At 43.8% G+C, this 26,872-nt stretch overlaps 1 protein-coding gene across 2 annotated transcripts in view; it reads left to right on the forward strand.

Annotated features, from left to right (window-relative positions):
* MOB1B (MOB kinase activator 1B) overlaps positions 1-26,872 on the forward strand; it is a 47,152-nt gene that overhangs the window by 2,926 nt on the left and 17,354 nt on the right. Inside the window, exons 1-2 of one of the 2 annotated variants that reach the window (XM_064450711.1) lie at positions 2,679-2,794; positions 25,119-25,285. In XM_064450711.1, the coding sequence (XP_064306781.1) occupies positions 2,781-2,794; positions 25,119-25,285 (181 nt within the window). In that variant the 5' untranslated portion in view covers positions 2,679-2,780. Of the gene's footprint in view, positions 1-2,678; positions 2,795-25,118; positions 25,286-26,872 lie in introns of those variants that run through there. The other variant, XM_064450712.1, reaches the window with a different exon arrangement.

Below are 26,872 nucleotides of genomic sequence, written 5' to 3' on the forward strand. Positions count from 1 at the left end.
TTTACCGAGCTGTGCTGCAAAAACTGGAAACTTCAGTTCAGGACCAAAGCACTTTGTCAGCTTGAGGGCCCTTTCAGAGTAATTCTTTAAGCTCTACAGTGTAATGGATAAACCAAAATGACAGGCGTGAGGCCATGGGTGCATTCACCGTGCCTTTCCTGGAGCAACTGAGCGCTTCGGCTCTTACGTAAGACTGCAGCATGCTGCCAGTCCCTCGTATCGGCAGCGTCTGCGGGGAGCGCTTCAGTTGACCCTTAGCCACGCCGAATAGACCGATATTAATGTGAGACATCAAATGTACACATTACGTAAGCATTTCTCCTGACGGCCACCCAGGCCAAGTATTTCCTACTCACTGCTGCAGTAACAGACATTTAATTTTAACTTGCCACTAAAATAAGACATTCTGTGGGTAGAAGGAAGCGTATGGGTGGGAATAGAGAACAGGGGCTATTCATGTCCCGACATGAATGTGCCAGAAAGATCAGCAATATTTTTTTGATTTTGATTTACGTGGCCAACTTCTTCTGACAGCGTCTGTTAAAAAGTGCCCCGAGACCCGTTTCATGCCTGCTTTGACTAATGCGGCCAAAAGGAAAGTTGCAGATGTCATTAAGAGCTTTTTAATTACGCCTTTGCTGCCCAGTAGAACACTTGATTTTAAAAATGTCCTAAAAACAGTAGTGTAATTTTGATTTATTTAGAAATGCACTGACCTGGCATTCTGACTTGGTCTGAAGGACAGAGCCAGAAAAGTGGAAAATGCAGTTTCAGCATTTAAAAACATGAGTGAAGCAGACGACTGTCAGTGTTGCCACGTAAAGCATTAGAGCTGAAACCCCTTACGTGCCGTGCAGAAACTTAACGCTGTGTGGGATCGTTGCATGTTTCGATGTACTGAATTTGCCTGATAATGAATCCCAAAGCTGTTGGGTTTTCCTCTGGCCTACCTGCAGTAGCGTGAGCTTTGTGGGCTTGCGAGGGCTCGCAGAATCCCCTTGGGGCAGGAGGGAGTCTCTGGGGGTCGTGCTGCCTGTCCTGTCCCCTCTCCAAAATCCAGCTGGCTTCTTATAGACCTAAACGAAGGCAGATTTTCACATGAAATTACACCCTGGGATGGTTATTTCTGCCATAAAGAGGTGGCACTCGGATGTGGCTTAGTCTACAGTGTGGTCCTTGTTAGATGTGGATATAATATTTTATTTTGAAGCGTTCTGGATGCTGCTGTGTATCTTTGTTTCCCCTGGAACATATAAACTGACTGAGACAAACCCCAAAATTAAGAGCATCCTTCCTGCTTCGGGGATGGGAGGTAGGGATTCCCAGAGCAGAGTCCCCAGACCCCAAAAACACGGCATGCAGCTGTCATCTGGGGTCACATGAGCTGCCGGACATCTTTTGCAATGCACTGCATGCCCTCGTTTTGCGCTTTGTGGAGCAGCCCTCTTTGCCTGGGAATATCATGCTATGTGGTAATTGTTGCCAGCAAAGATGCGACTGCGCATATTTGAAAACTTATGCTGAAATGATACTCTACACTGCGCTTTAAATTTCCACAAATGGAGGACATGCAGTTTTTAACCACGCTCGCACAGGGTGGGGTGGTTCAGGGCAGAGGTCAGGTGAAGGACTTGCCAAGGGTTTGTAAGAAAAACTGGATTTTTTTTTTTTTTTGACCTCAGTCATTTGCAGCTGCCTGTATCTTCGCTTCTGAGGTGTGTCCTTTCTTAGCTGGCTGCTGACCCTAGCCAGCCAAGTTAAAAACTGCTCACAAATCAAACATTTGTGTAGAACTATTAGAAGCTATTTTGACGTATTTCTTTTAAAAAGGGTGAGTGAGGAGGGCAGAAATGCTGAAGTCATGATCTCCCCATTCTTTTTATAACTGTGGTGGTTATCTGTGGGTTGGGTAGCTGAACCCCTTTGTCATGCCCCTGAAGAACGAGGACAGATGGCCTAAGGAAGCTTGGATGGCTTAAATTATGAAACTATAATGTGTTTTGAGTCCCTGGCATGACATGCTAAAGTGAACTGCTGTTCCATACCCTGCGGCCTTGCTCCATGGAAGGCGGTTTGGGGTAGAAGAGGGATGAATACCAGCAGGCCGCACTATTGCTGAGGTAATTTTCACTGTTCCCCTGCAACATTGGGTTCGAAACCACGGGGATTTCACTGCCAGGATTACCTAAAGGCTGTCAGGGGCTTTTATGTTATGCCCGTGCCCAAGAAGTACTGCCCAGTGACAGCTGGGATGCTCTGTGGAGCTTTACCCAAGGAGGCAGCACCCTCCTCGTTGGTCCCTTTGGATACGCCGACGGTTGGATTTGATTATGTTAGAGGTCTTCTCCAGTGATTCTATGAAACGCTTCCAGGGAGGCCTGTGCCGGCCCTGGGGCTGAGGCGGCGGGGTGCGGATGGGGGTGCCTGGGTGCAGAGGGGATGTCTGGAGGGACGCGGGGGATGGCTGTGTCAAGGGTGTCTGAGGGGAGAGGTCCGAGGGACCGGGGCAGCGGGTCTTAAAAGGGGGACAGGGCGGTATCTGAGGGTGAGAGCAGCGCCGGGGGAGAGATGACCGCCGGCGGGTGCTCTCAGGGGAGGTGGGCGGCGAGGCGGGGAGGGCTGCGGGCGATGGCGGCCGGGCGGGAGGCGGCGGCGGGCCGTGTCCCCGCCCCGCGGCGCTCTTCCCGCAGCCGCCCGCCCTGCGCCGCCGCTGCCATTGGGAGCCGAGCAGCGCCGAGCCGAGCCCAGGCAGCCGCCGGTCCCGCTCCGCCGCCATCGCCATGAGCTTCTTGTTGTGAGTTACTGCGGATGGGGTCGCGGCGGCGCGCGGGGAAGAGGCGGCTTTTGAGGGGAGAGACCTCCTTTCTCAGGGGGAGAAGGGGCCCTTTCTCCTTCTCTACCCCGTCCCGCCGGGCAGCGCAGCCCGCCGAAGGGACGCGGCCGCCGCCCGCCGCCCTGAGGGAGCGGAGCGGCCGCTCCCCGCCGGCATGGCGCCTCGTTCCCCACCTCTCTTCTCCTCTTCGCCTCTCCGTCCCGCCGCGGCGGTGGAGCAGAGCCTTGCCCGCTCTCTCCCTTTGTGCCCCGGTCCCCCCGGGGGGCCCCGAACGGCTGTAACGGCCGCCCCCCTCAGCCGCCGGAGCTAACGGCTGCCCGGGGGCCTTGGCGGGGCGGCCGGGGGCTTTCCACCTCCCTCATGGCCCGGGCGTGTCCCACAGCAGGGACGACCTGCATTTAAAACAATTTATTATTTAAGAAATTGTATTGGGGGAGACCTTCCCGGGTGGTGCTGTGTTGCAAGGTGGAAGGGCAGCCTTCAGGGGGGAAAAACCCCGATTTGGTGGACTCTCCCTCTTTTTTTTTTAATTTTTTTTTTCTTGCTTCCCTCCCCAAGGACGGTGTGGGCAGAAGTTGCTGCCCGTAGCGTTATCCGCGGTAGATAAGTTAAAAAGTGGATGGCGTTGACGGAGGGTTGGTGAGCAGCGGCGTTTAAAAGTTAATTCCAGGCTCAGGTAATGGTTGCGCAGATGACTGGCGGTGATCTGGTGGGAGCAGGCGGCCAGGGATGGCTGGCAGGAGGCACCTTGCTAATGAGAAGGCAATTGTTTACTGCGGCGTAAAAAAGCTCCCTTAGGAATCGTTGGTAATTTAGGTGTGCGCAAAACCTTACCTTTTGCAATTCTGCTTCGTAGGCAACAACCGAATGAACTTTGGTTCCTCCCCTTGGGAACAAAGACGAGGTACTCCTGATAATTAACATAAACCGGTTCAGTGACCTATTAATTAAAGTGAAGATGTGCTCTAGGGAAAGAAGGGAAATCCAAGCAGCCGAAAAAGGCGCCCTTTGCAGAGCTGAGCTCCATTAAGGACTTCGCCCTGCTGAGCGTTCTTGCACGTTCAGAGTTACGTGCGAGCAGTTAGTGGGACCGTTGCCATGATATCTGACAGTTGTTAAAGGCTTATATTGATAACCAACAGATGTATATGCAGGCTGCTTTTAGAGGAGATACTTTATCTTGGGAACTGGAGTGTTCTAGTAAGTTGGGTTCTCATGGAGACAAATATCACTGGCTTCCTCCTAAATCTCTCCAAGGCGTTTATCTTTTAACTCCGCCGTACCAACCCAGCTTGCTTGTCGTTGCTCGTGCTGCCTGACCCCAAGAGAGATTTTGAGAGACACCTATCAGCTGCAGGGTGGGAGCTGCAAATGACTGTCCGTGGATTCAGGCGCCGTGCTCATAATGAGAAGCCCAGCTGTCCCCCTCCTTCATAATTCTCAGCTGCTGCAATGGGGAAGGGGGGACAGGGTTTTGAGTACGGTGGTGTCCTGGGAGTCTGGTTTGCAAATTAGAGAGCCTCCCTCTGTGGCATTTGGCTAACCAGTAACAGAAAAGCGTGAAACCTTCCACCCTCTGTCACAGGCAATGAGATGCTTGTTTCTTTTTCCAGACCCTACTGAAACTTAGGAAAGCAAACCTCTACCCCCACCTCCATTGTCTCAAGTGGTCCTGCTGGATGATATATGGAAATGTAAACTGAAGTTACCGCCTGGCGAAGGGAGAAATGTTGGCAAAGCTGTCTCAGCTGTTGTTGGCAGAGCATTGTAGACAGCACCTAATTTGCTCATCTGCAGTCTAGAAATGGCTTTAAAAAAATAATTTTAAAATATGCCTGGCAGGCCTCAGGGAGACCAGGGAAACTTTCTGTGTTACTGGCAAGTAGTTAGTTTGGTTTTGGGGTTTTTTTTTTTTTTTTAAAGTATCCAGAAAGTTAGCATCACGTTTTGTCAAACATGAATTTCATGTTAACTTGACAGAGTTATTCAAAGATAGTGGTTGGATATCTTTACACTTTGACAGAATTAGTCGTACAAACTTGTAGTTCGAGCTGCAAACCCCCGACATTGTCACAGTACTTTTGACGTAGTTGTTCATATTACTTTTTCACTTTTTCACCCCTTTTTTCACTGAGAGTTTCCATGGTATGGAGGTAGGAAAGTTGATTGTCTGTGATGATTTCTCTGCATCAGTGATACTGTGTCGTCTTAGGAACTGACTCACAATCTTGAACTCTCAATAAAGGTGCGGCGGACGAAGATTGTCCTTGTGTACTTCAACTAGAAATGCTTTCGAAATTGCAGTGAACCTGTCACACCGTTTTATCGTCAGTAACTTGGCTGTAGTTTGTTAGTTTGACACTCAAGTACGATCTCAAAAGCCGTGTTCTGCTTGCGGACTTGCTTGTTGTCAAATAACGGGGCGATTGTGCTTGGATAACACAGGGTGCTTGGGGCCCCCCTCACGCACCCGTTGCACGGTCTTTGAACGCTGACAAATCCATTGCTATTCTTTGCTGTTGCTAGGGCCAGTGACATATAAAGCTACATGGGGGGGTGGGGGGGGAATCAAGGGAAACCATTGTCTTCTCTCGTTATGGGTAATGTTATAAAAAGACTGTCTTGTAAGACGAGTTACTGAATTAATACAAGTCGGTTTTGACAGCAATTGTTATTTTCAGCGCCACTGTTTGCTCTTTCTGATCTGTTTCTTCCTTTCTGAAAAGACTTTGTGAACCTCTCCAATGGTTGAATTGGTGATCCTGAATCTTTAAAAAAAAATTTAAAAATGGGAATTGGACTAGAAAATATCTTCACTTCCAAAAAAATCCAGCTTGTTAAAGTTCTCTCTGAGAGGAGATTACAGCAGAGTTGCAGGTACTTTAGCTTACATCTCCAAGGAAAAAAATTAAAGATAGTTCTGGTAGGCGTGCCATATGGTAACATGCTTGTGTTATCCTACGCTGGCAAAACTTATATAAAAAAGAAGCTTGAAGAAAATAGTTTCTTTTTAAAATTTTAAAAGGAAAATATTTGGTTCTGTTATTCAAGTCATGAAATAGTCTTTTCTTAAGGGAAAATAAAAGCCATCTATGTATTAGTAAATCCCTCGCAGAAAATTCTAGCGTACAGTTTTTTTAAAATGAGATTCCTGTAAGTTGTCGTAACTGATGAGACTTAGAAAGACTAGCAGCTGATGGAAACAGCAAGTAAGGGTGAGGATGAGTAGCTGTTGTTTGGGGCACATGGGTTTGTGAACCAATGCAAAACTAACTTGTAAACCAAACTGGGGGAAAGATGTGCTCTTCCTTCTCTGCCTTGTTATACAGCGCGGTGGAGCCTAGGAGCTGCTTCTCGTGGTGTGTGTGGGTTCTTTCCTTATTTTAAAATTTAATTAAAATCATAGTTTGTGTCTGTATGTATGTGCAGAAGGTCAAGTGGGATATTACTTTTTTTCTTTACATCTCTTGCAGAGTAATACCAAAATCAGAGCTGGTGTGTTTGTTTCCAGATGGACAAGCATTGTGGCCTTCCTGATTTCCCAGTCTGCTCCTGCTCTTGAAGAATGTCATGGCTATTAGTTGTTTCCCCTTCCTCAGGTTTCCTAAATGCTGAGTTTCTGCTACTTACCAAATGAAAGCCAATTCTAAAGCGGGCAGTGTTTTTCAGCTTACTCTAGCTGGAGAGCAACCAAATGCTTTGGGAGTGCTCCTTCTCTAGTTAAAATTTGGAGATGCGGTTTTTATCTCCTCTTTCAAGGACTCCCACAGAAGATTCTCAGACACTTCTGAAATGGCATTTCAATCATTGAAAATCAACATCTAGGCATCTACAGACTTAGAAAGGGAAAATATATGCTTGTTGAACATCAAGATGTTTTTCTCCCTGTATTTTAACGTATTGTTTTTCTTCAGTTTTAGCTTGATTAGTGTAATACTATTGTGCGGGCTTTGTTCCTGGAGCAGAGATCAGGGTAGAGGCTCTCGACACGTGAATGTGTTACCTTGCCACAAAATCTGTTGTTTAACCAGTACCATTTGTCATGTGTTCAATTTCTTTTTCTTTTTTGGAAGAGTACTGGGAACGAAGTCTCTTGAGTTGGCCTGTGAGTAAATTGGAGAGAAAACTGCAGTTATTGCCAACTTTTTAAAGATTTTTTTTTTTAAATAAATCTTGGTAACAGTAATTTTGAGTTTTGAGGAAACGAAAAAGATTCCTTAGAGGTAGAGTTTATATGGAATCAGCTCTGACAGTGAGCTTCAGAGAAGGTAAAATGTTTTGTTTTTTTTTTTTTTCCCTCTCCTCTTTTTTTTGGTTAGGTGCTTATAGCTTTCGTCAGCAGTGTTAGGTTAGTAGTTGGACTCAATGATCTTAAGGGTCTTTTCCAACCTAAATGATTCTATGATTCATTAAATTATTGGCTGTAGAAATATATGCTTTTAACTGAAACTTGTATTTAACGTTGTTGAAGCACTACACTTCTCTTCTGATGTTGACTCTGTGTTTAATTCCTGTTCTGAAATGCCTGCTGTCAAAAGATCTGCCCCTCAGCTGGCAGCCGGCCGCACTTTCAAGGAGGGGAGCACCAAGGAACAGAAGGCTTCCAGAAACAGTAGCAATTAAAAACTTAGAGGTGTTCATGTTGCCCCTTGTGCTGCCTGTGGTACAATTCAAGTTACAATGCTCAAACTGTCCTGAAAAAGGCCTTTCAAAGCGCTTGTCGCTCTACTTCCCTCCTTGTTTACCTTCGCTGAAGACCCCAAAACAGTTTGTTAGGGTGCAGATTGCTGATAGGGTTAAGCTTACTGAGGCTGTTCTCATCCTTCTAATGAGCTGGTTGAAGAGGCTAAACCAGCAGAAAACCATTAATTCCTTTTTGGTGGGATTAGGGTTTTGCTACTTTAGTTACTTGGTGTCATTGTGTAGCGACATGAGGGATGGTGTTGGAATAATGGAAGCAGCAGGAGTGCCTGGACATGGCAAAAGACGGGGAGGAGGCTTCTTCCTCTTTCTGTGCAATCTGGCAGTCGAATAAGCTTAGCTGTGTCACCAACCCTGCCCTTCCAGTTTCGTTGGGTTCAGTGTGTGCGTTACTACCTGTTCAGATTGTTGAGTTCTTGCTGTTCCCTTGTCAGTGACTTTCTTGATGAGTTTGGTGAAGTGTCTGCTTGTTGTGGTAAGCTAGCATATGCTTGCAAAAAGTAGCTGTTCAAGTTTGCATATGATGAAATGGAAATAAATTGTAGCCGGCAGCGCATGCGTGCTGCTGCCTTATCAAGTAAGGTTGGAGGTAGAGGGCTGCGAAGCTGAGATTACGCAGCCGCCTGGCTTTTATTTTGGAAAGAACGACTCTGCCTCGGAATAACAGAGCTGTGCAGACCAGTTCAGGCTGTAAGATGTCTGAGCTTGGAATTGCATTTGAAAAAAACCTTTTGCTGCTAATACTCTGTTCTGGGCAACATGCAGTTGATGGAGTGAGCGATTGGCACGTAAATGTTGTTAGGTGATTCCTTCTCAGTATTAGTTTGGAATGAAAAAAGAAACCATAGGAAGAAAGATGTTGTTCAGTGTGAAAGTTACGTTTACTACATGGCAGTGATGTCTGGTCTTAATTGTTTCCTAATTATTTACTTCTATGCCACAATTGTTTTCCCTTGTTTGTTTTCTCTCTTTGTAAGTGAACCTGTGCAATTAGCTATTAACATCGGTCAGACTCGAATAAGCAGCGGCACCAGGACGGCTTTCAGGGGAGGATTTGTGCACATGCGAAGTGGCTTAGTTTTTAATCTTGAAAAGGTGCCAAAAGCATTTGATAATTTTCTGTCAAGGTTTTGGATTTAGGACCTCTTAATGGCACCAGCCAGCCTTGGTAAGGACAGCCCAGGGGTCACAGTTAAATCTTAGGCTGTACATGTCCTGAGAGATACATAGTCCTTTTTATCTTCTTTGGAAAATGATAAAATATTAGAAGCGTTTGTCCACCAAGGGGTGGCTTAAGAGCTGCAAGTGTTGTAATACGTTTTTGCGCCCAAGGCTGACAGAATGAAGCTGCTTGTTTTTCTGAGAGAAGTAAATAGCTGCATTTAATTATGCCAGTTTAAGTCTTCCACAGTAAGCAATAAGAAAGATAGTGCTGCCAAAGCTTTCAATAAGCCTTTGACCCACAAATCAACCAGAACTGCAGGATATGCTTTGCGATGCTTTTAGCATTTGTAAACTAAGCCACTTCCTATTAGAGGTGAGCTAGGAGCTTGCTGTTTGGTTTTTGGCTTTTCTTTTTGCTCAGGTACACAGAGGGGGAGATTGTGGGTTATATATTCAATCTCTTTTCAGCTATAACTGAATATAACTTAATTGCTTTTCACAGACTTTATAGCATTTTTCTAGCCCGTAAATTTCATGGTGTGGGATTATCAGGCTGCAGTGCTTTGCTTTGTCATCTCTCTGTGTGTTGCTTTTTTTAAATGTGGCATTTCCTTCCCCTTCACTTTCATAGCGCTTCTGTGGCACTAGTGAATGTTGGCTGTCAGCATTGTAACTTCGCCTGCTGCCTGATATGTGAATGTTACTGGAGAGAGGTGGTGATGGACATATTTATACTGGTGTGAAGGACCGTGCTGTGCTGTAGGAACGCCAACATATGTGAATAATGCTGAAAGCATTTGGGAGGAAGAACTGGAAAGGTCCTTTCTGGACTCTATGAGACAGCTAAGGGCAAGAAAAGAATTTTTTTCAAGTTTTTAGGGGGGCTTTGTTCCAGAGGAAGACATCTGTTGCATTTACCTCTCCTGGAAGGAAGTACACTGAATTTTAAAATTAACCGGGGTGCTATAAATTTCCCTCCAGAGTTCCGGCCTGTTCCGACTAGGTTATCCAAAACCATGTGTGCGCAGCTTTTCTGGATCAGTTTAAAGCAGATGATAAAGAAGTAACCACAAAGTTAATATTGTAATTTTTCAAATAATTTCCCAGAGCCAGCGTGGCGATCAGTCTGCATGCGGATCTGTCAGATGCTTTCCTAGGGCACTGCTGCCTGGGTCAGTGTTTTGGGGAAGATATTGGAAAGAAGAGAATGAGAGCTGGGGATTAGTTGTCTAGAGAGGCATGTAGCTGTGCAGCTGAAATTGTTTTTTTGATTACAAATTGATGTAATTTAATAAGTTTTTTCTTCGTTAGCTGACTAGCTGTATACCTTCCAGGACCTGATACCCAGTTGTCTGCAGTCTAGTAAAATGTGTTATGCATCTCAGATGTGTTCAGTTTAATTCAAGTCTTCGCTTCTCATTTCAGATAGGTAGCCTGAGTCAGCAGGCAGTGAATTCACGCCTTTGTGACAGGAATTTTGTGTTAATAAAAAGACAGTCTCTCACAGTGAGTTCACGAAGGTAACGGTAGTTTTTTTTCCTTGCAGATATATTTTGAAACTTCTAAAAGCAGTACTTGGAAGTGAATTAATACCCTCTTGCAGGTGTGGGTTTTTTTTTTTTCTTCAAGAGAAAGCTAAGGGTCAGGTGCAGCTTTTTGGTTCATTTAGGCCTTCCTTTTCAAAACGTTGACTTGGGTCACTCTGATATAACTTGTAAATGTAATGGTCTTTCTTCCTTTGTTCTGTCTTTTCCCATTAATCTTGAAATCCAACTGTGACCTTAGCTGCTTGTCCCAACTTTCCTTCTGGTATGGTTTTTGATTGGTTTTTGTTTCGTTTGTTTTTTTTTTTTTTTTTTAATGAAGACACTTCTATCTTGTTCAACCACTCGTCTCTTCCTTCTCCAGTTCACAGCTGTTCCTTGGCAGGAATCCATTCCTTTTGTTATTCTTACATACCTCCTGTGATCCTATCCATATTTCAGTTGAGTTTTATTTGAAGTTTGCTTCTTTTCCACATACTTGTGTGGTTTTTTTTTTTTGGTCTGTCGTTGCATTTCATCTTTAAATTTGGTAGCTTACCTCCAGAGTTAATTGCTTGTGTCCTCGAGATAGGAACACTCCTGACATACGAGTTCTTAATCCCTTCCTCAGTGAACAAGAACATCTTGCAGATAAGAACTCATAATGCCTGGATTTGTTGTCTGTGTCACAAGTCTAAATTCCTTTCTTTATGACAAAGAGAATAAATGAGCTTAAATAAGCTTTGGTACATGTCTCTTTTGCTAAAAATTGAGACATCTGATTTTTGATACGGAAATAATTTCAACCCAGATAATCATTGGGTGGGTTTCCTATATTCACCTTAATAAAATAACCCATGTTTGGTTTTGGTAGCTGGTGTTTTAATTGTGTTTTTACTACCTTTAGTAGCAGAGTCCTGGCTTTGCTTGAATGGAGTAATTGTTTGAGGGACTTGCTGAGTGTTCTAGATCCAGGACTCAAAATGGCGTTAGTGTCTTTCACTTGTCGTACTTTGTGGTGACAAAACACTGCTTTTTCTAATGCTGAAGAGTAACTTTTATAAAAAAAAGAAGTCTCTCTTAAGTCCTGTTATTAACTTCTGTGGGTGACACCTCTTCTTCAGATTTCTTGCTGCACTCTGAGTGGAAAAGAGGGAAAAAATCTGTATATTTAAATTCACCGCAGAACAGTTAAACTGACTGTGGACTCAACTCTCAAGCTTAAATAATTTCAAAAGAAACATTCTCGTGTGTATGTAGGAGCTATAGTTCCCCGTCAGACGCTTTGGACAGCTGGATTTTCCTGCTAGGATACTTTGCAAGACACAAGCAAATTTTACTGAAAACAGTTACACACAGCACATCCCCCATATTTAATACCATCTTGTAAGAAATACTTGGTGATGAGGTAATGCAGTGTATTTTTGGAAAGCTGTTAGCTTATTCATTACTGCGTCCTGTCCCTTTATTCTTCCTGTTGTTCTCTGTGTTATTTCTTGACACTAATGATTGTTCTGTTATTTCCTGAATTCAGACCTCCTTTTACCTATTAATCGAAGTGTAAGTGTAATCTTACATATATGCTTTGAGGTTTTCTGTTGGGAAGTTGCCAAGTATTTCTCATTTGCCGTGTTCATCTCATTGGCCTGTTTTGTGTGTGGGTCACAATAAAAGACGGCCTTTTATAAAGTGCTAAAGTGACTCCTCCCCCATTAAAATGTCGTTAAATTTCTCCTTTTTTAACTTTGCCCTTTTCCTAAATGCACGAACAGATTGGTTTTTTTATTGTGTTTAAAAGGATTGAAGGCTGTCTTAAACTGTTAAACGGTTTAGTTAGTAATTTTTTTTTCCTTTTAAACACCATGCTGCGATTGCTTAGGTTGTAGGACTAGATTTGCTTTAGTCATTCATGAAGCATTGGTTTTCAAAAGCACTGATCAGCATTTTGGGAAACCGTCCATGTTCTGAGGCATGTTCTCCAAGCACTATATTTGGTGTATAAGTAAGGATCTAATTTGATACTATAGCCAAACTTTTATTGCTGCAATTTATCATCCTCAGTGGCTTGTAGAGGGCTTTCTGAAAATCTCTGCTTCCTGCTTATTTAAATGTATTTAAAGGGCGTGACTGTTACCAGCAGATACAGTTTAGGATGCAGAGGGCATTAGTAATGTAAACACATAAAGAGAGTTTAGCTGAGTGTAAGGAAATCTCTAGCAGGAGGAGCAGTTTGCTATGGAAAATAGCGTATGCCTTTTGTACAGGGCACTTTAGTCCTTTCATCAAACTGAAAAAATATTACAGTAAAAAAAATCATAGGCAGGCAAATACTGTTAATCACCTGCTTCATTTACTTGACACTCCTCCCTTTCCTCCTGCCCCTCGAGGCAGGCGGTGCTTTCTGGGGCTGGCAGTGTGCGAGGCTGCCCGAGGCAAGCTGGAGCTCTCCAGGCCACTTCATGATCTTTTCAGTTACTTGTTGAAAGATCTTGAACTCCTTCCTGCCTACTTAAATGGTTTAGTAAACTTTCTTTCTTTATTAATGTTTCCAGTATCTTTTCTTTAAACACAGATGTCTAAGTGAAAGAAATAACCCAGACTCGTAACTTTATATATTTCCTTACATTTCATTTGTAATTTGTATAGTTGTATCTGGAATGCTACTTTCTAGTTTTGATGTCTGATCATCTGTGGATGCTTGCATTCTGTGGTTATTTGTTTCCCTTTGCTGGTGGTGTCACTCTGACTGCCAGGCCTGGACTTAGACGTTACTGCTTCCCTCTGAAAAAGAAGAAAAATTTTGTTCTGTTCCCTTACGTTCTGCGTGACGTTTGAGTTGTCTGATACCTCTTTTCATGTTTCCATGCGTCTGCGTAACACGTGCTGTGTCACCCTTGCTCCCACATATGTTACCAAGCATTTTCCCTCTGTGTCATTGTTTTCCTTCAGAACATAACATTTTCTTGGAAACATCCGAGTGACAGGTTTTAACAATTTCTCAAAACTACGTAAATGGTCTTCCTGCAGTTGCTTTTGGGTCTGTGTCTTCATTATGCAAGTAACAAATTAGCTGGAGACTGTCTGACATGGTTTGGACGCAAACCTCACAGGGTTGAGCCTTTCTGCAGGTTACCATGGGTATGGGGCGAGTAGGTATGCTTTTGTTAACAAATGTTGCATAATCTTCTGTCACAGGCATTTGACTTAGTTTCTGAATTTGCTTGCCATGGGGCACAGCTGCATTCTCTGTGGCCTGAGTGCTCCTACAGCAGTCCTTACTGCAGGAGACCTACGGCATCCTTTGCAGCCGCCATTCAGCTTCTTTCAGTAGTCCGTTATTCACAGCTTGAGTCCTCTTGCTTCAAAGAAAAATGTGCCGTATGCTCACGTACAGCAGAAATAAGTGTTGAAATGGCTTTTTAGGGCCAAGTTTTATGTATGGGAAAGGGTAGATTTTACAAAAGAGGTGCACTTATGTCTACTGAATGATTTCAGTACGTTCATGTGGTAAACTGAGGTTTGAGCGTTTGTGGAAATTAAACTTTGAAGCGTAAACTGGGTGAAGTTCTAACACGTTTGAACTCATGCTGTGCCCTCCCTTTTAAGTGAGCTAATGCTAATTGACAGAAATAGGGATTTCCTGAGAAAAGAGCGGAACATTAGTGAGGAAACAGTGCTAGTTAGTTTGCAGAGAGCCTAATTAATGACTGAAATGGTAAAGAAACTGAACTGCATTTCTGTGGTCCATACGAAAAAACAATACAGTTGGAGAGGAAGGAATACTTTGTGTTTACCTTCTACAAAGCTGCTAGTAGCCCGCTCTTTTAAAGAAATAGCACATGAGTATTAGGATATGAGAATCTGCATAAATAAATCTCGTTTTCATTATGCCCTGCAGTTCTGTGATATATATGCGTGTGTGTTCACAGGAAATATTAGTATTAAAATAGTTGAGGAACCTGGATCTGATTGAAAGAACCCAACAAAACAGCCAAGACCAGTCCTCAGCTTTCTTGAAAATCTAACTTCTGTTTGTAATAAGGCAGAAATTTTGTAAGTGAAGATGGAGTTGCGTTTGCCTCAAGGTAGTCATTGGTTACTTGGTAGTGTGCAGCAAAATGTTCTAGATAATCTTGATTCCTCTCGTATAACAGAATTTTAAATGGGTGACGGGAAAGCATGCAAAGACACTCGGGTCTCTGCTGAAAGTCTCTTTCTTGCAAGTTGGAAAACTTGTTTCAAGTGATGTTTGGTGGTCTTAAAGCTCTTGAAAAAGTCTGTGGAGAAACTTGGGAGCCGCAGTGCAGCGGTAATCATAACACATGCAGGGTGAGCCTTCTGGGAGGCTCCGGATTTTATACCACAGACACGTTCCAGTTCCTCTGCTGTCTGCATCTCTGCCTGCTTGCCTCTGCAAGTCAGTAGGGTTGGCTGAACGTGTACTTTTTCTGTTTTTCATCGAAGTTTTGAGTGTCAAATAGATATTCAAAACTGCAGATATTGGGAGTATCTGATGGATACTCTTGTATAGGTCTTCTTGTGTCTCTGGCCTGTTTCTCTCCTTGCACTGCTGTTGGTCTTACAGAGGACCACACCTGAGAAGGTGAGTCACTTCTGCAAATGTTGGCTGCTCTGGGGATTAGTTGAACTGTGTTTTTGAGTGCTCTGGTAGTATCCAGTGAGGTCAACTGAGAGTTGCTCTATTTATTTTGAGGGTTTTCCGGGAGAGGAAAGTGTATTAAATGATAGTGTTGTAAATGAAACAAGGGAATTTGTTTTGTGTGTGAGCATAGCAAGCTGATGATGATTTCCTGGTTACAGAATGGTGTTCTGGACGCTTGCGTGTTCCTTGCATTAGGAATTGTCATTACTTGGGAGAAGAGTTGCATCCAACTGGGTAAACAGCAGGAACGCCATTCCCACCTACATAGATGGGGTTGTAGTAGACGCGAGTGTTGTAGCATAACACCTCCCCCTTGTTTACAGGCTCATTCTGAGTTCGCAGATGGAAAAACGGAGGCGGACAGATGCAGAGAAGTGTAGGTGCCTGACTCGGCTAGAAAACGGTCTGTGGCGATCTCACATCCTTGTGGATTTGGCACAGAGCGTGCTGCTGCAGGGGAGGCAAGGGCATGTGTCAGAGGGAGGAGTTAAATGGCCGAAGGCCGATCACCTGTCCCCTAGGCATAGCTCAGCCAGCAAAAGTTTGTCTTCAGCTGTGTTCTGGTGCACGTAAGAGCATCTGACTCGTGCCGGACGAATCCCGTGTTGGCATGATTTTGCTGACTGTAAAATGGGTTGTATAGAAGACAATGTATTTTAAGAATGTTGACATGTACGTCTTATGACAGCTTTCAACACTGGTTGGTGATGGTTGGGACAAGGAAATGCAAAAACATTCCTTAAGGCTACCTTAAATAACCTTCTCCTTGCTGGATGTGAATCATCTGAAATTTCTGCACTTTCAACATGTAGGGTCTTGTGTATCATGATAGCTGCATTTTTTAAGAGCTATTGATGAGATGACTTCTTCATCTATCTCCTCTCATACCATCCTGTGTGGAACTTGAGTCTGTGAAGAATTTTTCCGAGAAGGGGAAGCCAGATTTTAGTCACTGCCTTGATGGGTAGAGAATTAAAAATCTCATAAAAATACCTATTTCGCTGTCAGTACTTTAGTAGAAGAAGGCACTATTTCTAATAGTCACTATAGCCCTTGAGAAGCATGTTCAGGTTGAAAAGCATATAGAAAATTTAACTGTGGTGTAGCAAAGAAAAAAGGGTGGGATAAGGAAGGATGGATTACAGTGTTTCACTGAAAAGAAAGTGGCGTTCAGGGTTTTGCCTGGATTTGTGTTTATTCCGTTGCCAGACACCTGAAGAAGCTGGTCTATTGGGAGCAACCTGTGTTGTACTGCCATCGTTGTCAATCCCATGTGCTGAAAGATAAGAACATTGTGTTAAATTCCACCTGCTCTGTGATACTTTTTTTTTTTCTTAGATGAGGAAACATTTTGCTTTGTGTCTGCTTGTGGCATTTTTAAGAGTGGTGTTCAATACATGAAAAAAAAAATGGTGTTTGAAACGAAGCTTTTCCCTTCCTTTCTCTTCTGAAAGTACCTTGCCTTTTGTGGAAAGTGGTGGTCTATATCTGCTACCTTGGGATTTCTTTATTTATTTTTAATCTGAATTTCTCATTGAGCTTCTAAGCTGAAGGACCTGGGGCTTTTGGGGAAGCAACTGCTGCAGAGATCTGTAGGGAAGCAGCTGCCGTGGGCAGCTTCGCTGTGCTTGGCAGAAGCGCCTGCAAGAAGGGGAGCTTAGTGGAGCAGGGCCTGCCTGCCTCCCCTGGAGGGCTGCAGCCGCTCTCCCCAGCCTTCTGCCCAGGAGGCAGAAAGAAAGCTCCCTTCCTTGCAATGGGGGGCCAGGTGTCTGAAAGGAGAGCTTAGGGTAGGAAGTGATCCTGCTTTGGAGTGAGCTGGAGCCACCGTGGGTATATGACGGGGGTGGGTTTGCACAGAAACCTCTGGAAGCCTAATTATTACTTTGGCAGAATCGAGTACTTGTTCCTGAAGATGTTCCATACAGCTTTCCTAATGACAGTGCCACAGAAGGAGCATGCTGCAATCCGGGAAGAAGGAACTTGGCTCCAATTCCTTGGGTTCTAAAGCGTGGCACCCGGCTTCTGTAGCCTTGGCAACTGGCTGTGGCTCGGGCAGGCAGTAGGTGAGTGAATCCCACAAAGATGTTCCTTATGGAGCGGAGGCCTCTTGGTTACCAAGTGCAGTGCTAGCTTTGGGAAGATTCCTTTATTAGGCACCCTTACTTTCAACATTTTTAATTGATGTTTCTAATTTCAGGGACTTCATCTAGGTGTAGTACACAATCGAGGTTATTCTTATATCTCACTCCAGCTACACTGGAGAACTTCAGTGGCGTGCCATTGATCTAAGTATTTTCAGTTAGTTTCCTACCACAGAGTGTATAAACATGAAACAACATGTATTCTGTTTCTGTAGGAATGACCACGTGTCCATGGAAGTGTTTCAAGTCAGTGCAACTGATTCTTCTGTAAAAAAAAAAACAAAAAACAAAAAAAAACCAAAAAACAAACCAAGGCAAACAAACAAAGCAAAACAAAAACGCTGGGCCTGGAATTGCTCTCTAACCACTGCCTTACCTTTAGGGAGAGCAGCTATGTTGTGTAAGCAGTTAGCTCTTAACTCTTTCCTTGGCGAGCTGCTTTGATTTGCTTAGTGATCTTGGCAGAATCTGTGCTTCCCTCCATGTGAAGAGAAATATACTTTTTACAGCTCAATGTTCATGAAAGTTGTTTTTTGTGAGATGGGAGCACTCTGTGGAAGCATGTTGCTTTTAGTACTGTTCAGAATAATACAGGGACTGGATCTGAAGAGTTGTCAGAGAGGGACGCTTTTCAGGATGAGAGCTATTAGCTTGTGCAGTTGGAGTCTCTATTTACCTGTATGCTTTATGGTTTTTAACTCTCAGACTGTCTTGAGCAGCCTTCAAATACTCTTGAGTTGTAACCCAGTATTGTACTGCCCCAGAGCACTTGAGCCTTCTGAATTAGAGTTGGCTGGACTTCTAGCACCATGTCTCATTTCAAACCATTAGCCCGTTCTGTTGAAAGGGTCTCATGGTCATTTTCGTGGGAAGTAATACCGAGGAGTAGAACAGCAGTTGCAAAATTGTCTATAGCTCTTGAATAGCTGGGCCCCGGGGTTTCTCCTCCTGCCTCAGAGCCTGGCAGAAGCACTGGTTTCTCAGGCCCCTTGCACCTGTAACTTCTGAGCATGGGACTGAAGCTTCCTTGGCCATCTTTCTCCACCGTAAGTTGGCGGTAACGATTTGTCTTTAGACCTGCTGCATGGCAGTATGTCAAAGGAACGCAAGGTTGTGGAATGCTTGCTTCCTGAATTCTTAGGTTGGATTTGTTACCTGCAAATTAAAGGGAACTGGCTGAGACAGGCTTATGTTAATGAGTGGGAATTTGACTAGAAAATAATTGACTTTTTGGAATTGTAAGAGCTGAAGAAAGTACTGCGTGGCTCGCACACTGTCTCTCTTCAGAACAGAAATGTTGTGACTACTCGGTTTTATAAATAGAAACGCTCAAGTTAAATCTTGTCAGTGCATATTTTGATCATGTACGACTTAATTTTACCTGCTGTCCTTCTGATGCTGTGATTGTCACACACAAACGCATTTCTATTCTGCAACTGTTGATTTGGTTTCCAAAAGGTAGCTTGAGCTTTTATTTTGATTTCTATGTTGACATGTTGGCTATTGGAAACTAACGTGATCATAATGTGATGTGTGTTTTCTTAGCGGGAGGTTATCATTCAAAGCCCCATATTATTGTTTGAAGGCTTGAGATATTTGCTTTTCTGGAATTTGGTTCTCGCCTTACAGCGTTTCTGTGTAACGGGGTTTAAAAAGAGGAGAAAGGAGACAAGGAGGTACAGAACTAAAACTTGGGACTTCTCTGATAAATTTACCAGTTGGCCTTTGGCAATGAGTCGCTGCCTCAGTTTCCCTGCGTCTAACAAGACGCTAATGAAACGTACTTCAAAGATACTTGTGAGGATTAATTAATGCTTGCAAAGGCCTTTGAAGATGAAAAAGCAGAAGTTGAAATATGAAAAGTTTCCATGCCCCAGGTAAATGTTCTGTGAACTGTCTTGAGTTTGGCGGCTTCAGAATCTCTTGAGCACTTACGAATATTTTGAAGGGCTGATTTCTGTTGGACCACTTTTGGGACAGACTGAGCAGTACAGCTACACTTGCAGAAGTTAATTACTCACACGTTCCGCCAAGGAAAGCAAGTGAGATCATATCCCAGGGCCTCAGCATTATATACCAGTTAGAAGAATATAGGCGGCAGGTGTATCCTGAAAATGGTGCCACTGCAGCGTTTTCTATTTTCCCTCGGGCAAGTTTCTGCCCCTTCCAGTGTTTGATAAAACAGTTCGCTGATGAGCCCTGTATGGAACGATTTATGGTAATTGCAGCACTGTGTTCTTGAGCTACAGGTAGCCTGGAACGCATTGGAGGAGCAGTGTTCTCTGTACTTCCCGTGGAGGTTGAATGCTTGTGATATTTTAAAACACAATCTCAATTTCTTGTAAAACGTGTCACTTTGGTATGTGATGTGCAAGTAGGCGTGCAGGGAAAGGCTGTCAGGTTCTTGCATCTTCTCCAGGGTGGCATCTCCTCTCCTTCCCTTTTGCCGATGGCATTGTAACCGCATATTTCAGAAGGACTGCATTAGTTTAAGATGCTGTAATGAATTGTCGGTGAGTTATGGGATAACTTGGCCTGGTTTTGTTCACTCGAGGAATTTGAGGAAGACTATGGAGCACTGTTGGTATTTCAGTTGTTTAGGTTGTGGTGCTGCTGCAAAATGGATGGGTTGGCAGTCTGGTTAGAGGCAGGGTTTGTGCTTCGGTCTGCATCCATATGCTTGGTTGTGAAGCACGCTAGATCCAGGGCGAGGTTTTCTGCTTGTCAGTTTGAGCTGTGTTAGACACAACAGTAGGTAAGAGCTTGAGGTTAGTTCTGTGGTAAGAACGAGCTGTGAAGTCTGAAGTTTTATGCATAAGGAGCTTAAACTTCTCTCTTCTAATTCAGGTTTCCTTGGCTATGCAGCAGCCTTCATAGAAATAGGTAAGAAGCTTCACTGAAAGACACCAGTGCACAAATAGCTGGGTGTGAGGAGGTCTAAGCCAGGCCAGCCAAAGCGCTTCTCTTAGGAGCACGAAGGTTTAACCGGCTCCTTTCCCGCAGTTAACAAGAAGCGTAGCAGGAGTTGAGGCTGGATATTTAGCTCCTTTGATTGTAAAAGATCTGCCAGTGCAGCATTTGAGGCTGGAGTGGGCTGTTGAGGCAGTTGTTAAGTGCGGTATAAACAGGACGCCTGAAAATTTTCCTTTCTTCTGGAATCATCATCTTGCTAACCTAAGACAGAACAGCCTGCAGAATCTGCATGATTAAAAATCCCTCCCCGTCAGCAGATGACTAGATAAAATTACAGCTTTGGAGGATATTTTGTGTTCTTGGTTACAAGCAAGTTGTGACGTCTTTGTGAGGTCTGGCAGTGTGTGGGCTTCTGACAGTGGGAAGTGCTTCTTGTGGCTCGGAGGTGTGGCTTCCCAGCCAGGCTTCCAGACTCGTCCCGGCTCTGTGAGTCAATTGCTTTAAACACATTGCCTGATTTAGTGCTAGGTTGGACTGCATCTGGCACTGCTGTAGCTGTACTTACCTATAAAAGCAGAAGGGCATAATTTGCTCGAGAAGTTGGATGTGGGAGTGAAGGGAACAAAATGACCTTGGAGTTGCAAGAATTCTTTGAGAAGTCAGTTCTTCTTGGAAGACTAGAAGTTGGTTGTGAAAAATTGTGGGGGTGCTGCAATGTGTTCCCCATTTTGCGCCCTTTTTATGTTCAAGGAAAAGGGGATCTTAAGTGTGGCATTTCTGAGGGTTTCTCTGTCCCTTATCACTTGTGTGTTAACGTGAGTCTCGGAAAGTTCGGAAACTGCTAACGGAAAGGCAGGTGCTGCCTTCTAGCTAGGAGCATTTTAAAACCTCAGGAGAAATGGCTCACAGATAGAGCTAATTCTGTTATGAAATGTAGGTGGAAATAAAATGTCACACCTGATGAAGACATGCTTTATTGTGTGTATTGCTGGCCACCGGACAGAAGTTACTTTTTTCACTGAATACCCAAGGAGTTGAGAAAATAGACCTGGAACAAGGTGACTTTTAATATCTGTCACATGTAACAGATAGACATAATAGGAAAAAAACCCCTGTATTATTTGATACTTTAGGGTTTTTTAAGATGCCTTCAGCTCAGTGTTGGGTATCATAATGGAGGGCAGCAGGAATAAGACGCTGCTGTGGTCAGGGTTTCGGGAGGAAGCAGGATTACTTAATAAAATTACCTTTTGAAGGGGTGGTTAACTGATGGTGCTAAGGCATAAATAAATGAGGATGTTTTTTGGTTAAATAGTAGGAGAAATTCCAAACTAATAGAGTAGCTGAAATAATGTTTGCAGCAACATTTGCAGTTATGCTTCCCAAAAGCAAACATGCCCTGTAAGGGATTTAGTGTATTAGGTTGTTGAGTCCCTGAACTTCTGGTTGTATCAAGGCATGTATGACCGTGCATGCCGTTAACTGGCTTCACGTATGGTGAACTGCATAAATGCATGGAATTCTGAGAAATTATTGCCAAAACTGCAGATGTTTACATAGCACACGACGGCCAGCAGCCTGCACTTACCCTAATTACTTTTCCTTCTGGATGCCTGCCTGCCTGCCTTTTGCGTGAGGCCATTTCCTGCTGTCTTGGGATGGCTGTGTTGAACTTGAGAAGTAGCGATCAGAAAGGCAGCGGAGGCAAATAGGGAATGGCTTATTTAGGGTAGTCGATGAGACCAAATCATTGTCGAATCTGTTGGTACAGCTTTTGCCAGCTTATGGGAAGAAACCCCTTGTTCCTGGGAAGGGGGTAGCAGCGATTAAGCGGTACCAAATGATTTTCGAGCGTGTTGTGCGTTCTCTGCTTCCTTGACCATAGAAGATCTCCGCTGATGAGATCTGCGCTGCCTTGGCTTGTTATCTGGCAAGATTGCAATCTGGGGTGGGTACGGTGTGAATTCCTACCCAGAGTTTTTTCAAAATAAAATATTTTATTTGGGGAGTTCCTTCACCGTGCTTTCCTTGTGCCTTGTTCTTGAACCCTCACCCCTTCTGTTGGCTTACTCTTTCTGATAAAATCCGAACGCTTTCTTGGTTTGTTTATTTCATAACCTTTTCCCAGTTACTGCTTCGTAGGTTTCTATACCAACTTGTCCCCAACAAAGGTTTTCTGCTGAAGCTGTAAGTGGGGTACTGCCCTTTGTGATCAGTATCCTCTAGGGAGGTGCTCCCTCTGTCTGGCTAGAGCTTTCCTCAGCACGCTCGGGGAGCTCCGCACACCCAGTAGCGATGAGCTGGTAGGTCTTGCCTCAGGCAGCTGCACCAGACCAGTTACAGCAGTCAAGTTTTTCAGTCTTCATCATTGTATGAAAACGACAGTATTGCGAAAGAGAAGCTGGCGTAGGTTCCAGTTTGAAATGTGGTGAAAGGGGGATTTAAGTTTTAGGAATTTGGGGTTCTATGTAAGCAGCGGGGAAGGGAAGGAATCTCTTCTTGTCCTTTCTGATTTACGATGAACAAACGACCCGAGCTTTGGGGTGGTGGTAAGTCTGTGGAAACCTTTGGTTTCCTGTTCATGAAAGGATTAGCAGTCGGTTTCCCTCATCGTCTAGTTATGACGGAGTGAGAACGAAATCTTGTGAGCAAAATAGGAGGTCCTGTGCTTGTGTTTAGCATGCGCTGTTTTTCTTCTGCTTACGCTGACACACGTGGAAAGATAACGATGCCAGTCTCTCTTGCTCTTCAGTTGTTGTGAATATTACCTTGCGACAGCTCTGTCCGCGCAGCCGTACAGCAAAGCAATTGCTGGATGTTTTAAGTGGTATTTTTACCCGCTGTGTTGGCATAGTGGCTATAAAGTGGATGTGTTCCTGAAGAGAAAAACTTTTGTTTGTTAAGCAGTCAGTTAAAAGATGTGGGTCTCTTTCAGTTGATTTTTCTTCAGAGTTGGTTTGAACCTGGCCTGGCAACAAATGCAGGTGGCTGGAGGGGTGGGAGGCAAAGGGAACTCCCTGAGCTGCGAAAGCTTCTCACTCCCACTGGGAGGCAATTATTTTATTTAAGATTTGCATCTGGTATCCTTGCTTAGGGTGAAATGGAAATGTGTGTGTACATGTTAGAAGTGTCCTGTAAGAGAATATATGGGAACCATACGTCTGCTTTTCTGACTTCTGGCTCTTAGTTGCATTTAGTAGCTGACTGCATTAGTATTGTTCTGGTGTCTGTGTGAATGGACGCGGCCCGTCAACTGCATAAACCCACGATCCGTGTTAGTCCAGCCAAGTGCTTCTTCACGAGGGTTAGGAAACAGGGTTACTCTGGAGGCCTGTGTGAGGGGGAGGATGCTGCTGCTGCTTGTTTGTAGCTGGGGAGAGCCAAGGTAGGACCATGAAAACCTTTAACCAGCCAGGCTCGTGGGATCTGTTCAGTACCCAGAGATGCACCTCCAAAGATGTTGTAAACTACCCGAAAGAATTTGGGGAACCTCATGATGTGTCTCCAGTTTCAGTATGTTTTCTTCTTCCATTGCTCCTGCTCCAGTCTAAACGGAGGCTCAGGGAGCTCTTAGGCCGTTTTGTCATATGCTTGGCAAATGACACGTTCCCCATCACCTGTCATTCCGTGTTTTGGAAAGAACCACTTTTATTGTGTTCTTTGGTGCATGTTGCGTCTCTGCTAGAGCTGTTGGTGTAAAGGATTGTAGATACGGATGATTTTTGTTAATTTTCTGTTGATGGCTGTAGTGTGGCGTGGAAAATGAGACGCGGAATTAAGTTTCTTAGAGAGCTTCTGTGTGGCAGCGTAGCGACACTAGCATTGCCCCGAAGGTAAGTTACAACCTTCGCATGTTCAAACATGCAGATTAGAATACTTAGTGAGCTAGGGAGAGCCCTTAGCACTTCTAACCAAAACTTGTGTTTGGTCCTGTAGAGAGATGGTGAAAAATTGGCCAAGTCTTTTATATAAAGAAATGAGAACTGGATAGTATTTGGAATGAAAATTCTGTTGTCTGGGTTTCACATCTTTCCATTTTCTTTCATTGGAATTTGGAGCTCAGTTTTCCTTTTCTGACAGAAATATTTTCTCAGCTGATACTATAAAACATTCACGATTACTGGCTCATTTGACACTTTTCTGCAAATATTCAATTTTACATGTCATGTTCCTGACATGTTAGGGGTTAGTGTGCTGTTCTGGCTCACATCCATCATGTAAAATTCAAATGTCCAAGCTTTTTGCTAAGTCTGTCAGATGTTTTTAAAACAAAATTATAGATAAGAAAAATATTTATATGAAAGTTATAAATGTTGTCATTCTTATTTCTTGCCTAACTGGTGGACTAAAAAGTCTGAATGTTGTGACACCAGGGGAAAATGACATGGAAAGTTTGTGGAAGATATAGAGTTGTATCAGTCTTCAGCTAAAGTGCTTGTGTATTTTTGTGCAACTGTATTTTAAAAACTACTTCCTAGGCAATACCACATACTGGAAAAGTTACTTTAGTTGGTAGCTAAGATAATCTGAATCAGCTAGGCCTGCAGAAAGTACGCTTTCCTAAACAACAGGAGCTTGTTTTTGAGGAATTAATAGTAACTGCTTAACATGTCATACCTGATTTGAAAAGACAGGCATCTGAACAGGCTGTCCTTACCTTCTTATTACACTTGTGCAGGTGTGATGACATGTCAGATCTCATGAAGGCGGGTGTTAGAAAAAGAACATGTGTTTTTCTGTGAAATCAATAGCATCTTTAATTGCTGTGCAAGCTTCATGACTGTTCAGAGTAAAGAAGGTTTCGATTTGGCTGGGCTGCTATCCTTGATGCATAGCTGTCCAAATTCTAGGGAAGGAGATATTTTTCATCTCATCTTGCCCATGATACAGTTTGCTGAGGGAGGGGAGGGAGTCTGAGCGTTCCTAATTGTCTGCTGCCTTAACAATAGGGTGAGCAGATGAGAAGGCAGGGTAGTGGAGAACCATTTAATTGTTTAAAACAAGAAGTCAAAGCACCTGTTACTTTTGTGTCCCAATCTTTGTTAAATATCCTTTTTTGACATGAAAATATGGGAGCGGGTAAAGTATTTAACCCTATGCTTATGTGTGACTTGTCCGCTCCTTTCTTTTTTCCCTTCCCTTTCCAAGAGTTCTCTAAATATTTCCTCTCCCTTTTGCAGTGGTAGTCGCTCTTCCAAAACCTTCAAACCAAAGAAGAATATTCCAGAGGGGTCTCACCAGTACGAGCTGCTAAAACATGCCGAAGCCACGCTTGGAAGCGGTAATCTCCGGATGGCCGTTATGCTTCCAGAGGGTGAAGACTTAAATGAATGGGTTGCAGTTAACAGTGAGTCAGCTAACCTTTTTTTCGCAAGTGGGGGTGCTGAATGTGGGCTGACACTCGTGGGAGGACAACTGCGTACCCCTTTCTAGCAGGGTAGGCTCATCTGTCCTGCATGCACCACTCTGCTGCGCTTGGGAGAGGTGAATGTCGTACCATTTAGAGCTGACAGATGCAGAGCTTCTCGTAGAGACAAGAACTCCTTAATCTCCTTGAGCCAAAAATATGTTCCTGTTAACAAAATAATTCCTTTTCTTAGTGGTTAAAGTCTGAGCACTTGATCGCAAACAAGTGCTGATGTAGAAATGTCACTGCTGTTTTTAGAAAGTAGCCTGTCAGTGCCATCTTAATATGTTGAATCTAGCTCTCTGTCTGCTAGGGTTTTACCCAATGGTAGAGTGAAGCCTCTACACGCTAAGCATAAAACCTGAATTTAGTTAAGTGTGAGGGCCGGGTTTAAAAGACGCTAAAGTCTACAGTCACGTGTGTGGCCTGGCTTTCGTTTTGCCTGTAACAATCCCAGAGATCAATCTTTGCAATTTTCCTAAGGTTAATTCCCTCCTTTTGTTTCTGCTGAGTTGTGAGCCTTTGCTCCGATGAGTTTCTGATGTCATTATTTTACCTTTCTCTAAAGCCGTTTGTCCTAACTCTCTCCTTTCACACTAGGTCAGGCCAAACAATGATGCCCAAATTAGTGTTTTCTGGTTGCTTGACTTCCTCCTCCATCCTCTCCCTGCTGCATGAATTTGCTGCCTGCCTTCTGCTCTTAAAGAATGGATTAACCCAGGTCCTATCATGGTCTGTAGCCCGTGCAGAGATTTGGCTACCACAAACGGTCTGGGTATTTCATCATCTTTTGTGTCTTTCGCTTGGCGTGCTTCCCTGATGGTATGGTATTGATGGTGCACCGCGGTGCAGTATAAACTAGGCTCAGGACTAATGTCTTCTAATGATTTATGTGGTTCTATTTTTTTATGCTCTTTGCCATGTTTGGGAAGCACAACTGTCATACAGACTTCAACCTTCCGGTTCTTAATTAGCCATGCGGCACTCTAGTATATGACATGCAGCTGCTTCCAGGGAATGCTGAAATTGCTGACACTGTTCCTTCTACATTGATTCACGCTGTATTGCGAAACTGTCTAGAAAAAAAAAAAGCCAGACCATTTTTATGAGTAAGCATTACTAAAGATGCTTCATATATTGCTGGCGTCCTTCCCTTTCGGTGGTTCCTCCATTCCATGTCCCTGCTTTCCTGTGTGGCAGTGGTGTTTTATCCCCTTCCCAAATGACTTGACTGCTAAATTAGCTGGGTGGCAAAAGGCAGCGAAGCGCTTGCAAAAGGGTGGGAGCTGCATTCTGTAATGAAATGGTCTTCTCTCATGCCTCCCGCAGCAAAGTGGGTTTTTCATGTTAAATTTATCTAGAAGTCATTAACTGATTATGTGCTCCCTTCATTTACAGCATGCCTCCACCACACCTAGTACCAGTTAATGGTAGCTGTGAGCCCCTTCTGTTGACTGAGATATCTATCTAGTAAGGAAATAAAATGTGTCACTTCATGTCATTGGTTTTGCCCTTCACAACAGTGAG

Source organism: Phalacrocorax carbo, chromosome 4 (genome assembly GCF_963921805.1).
Source record: "Phalacrocorax carbo chromosome 4, bPhaCar2.1, whole genome shotgun sequence".
In the NCBI taxonomy this organism is placed as follows: domain Eukaryota; kingdom Metazoa; phylum Chordata; class Aves; order Suliformes; family Phalacrocoracidae; genus Phalacrocorax; species Phalacrocorax carbo.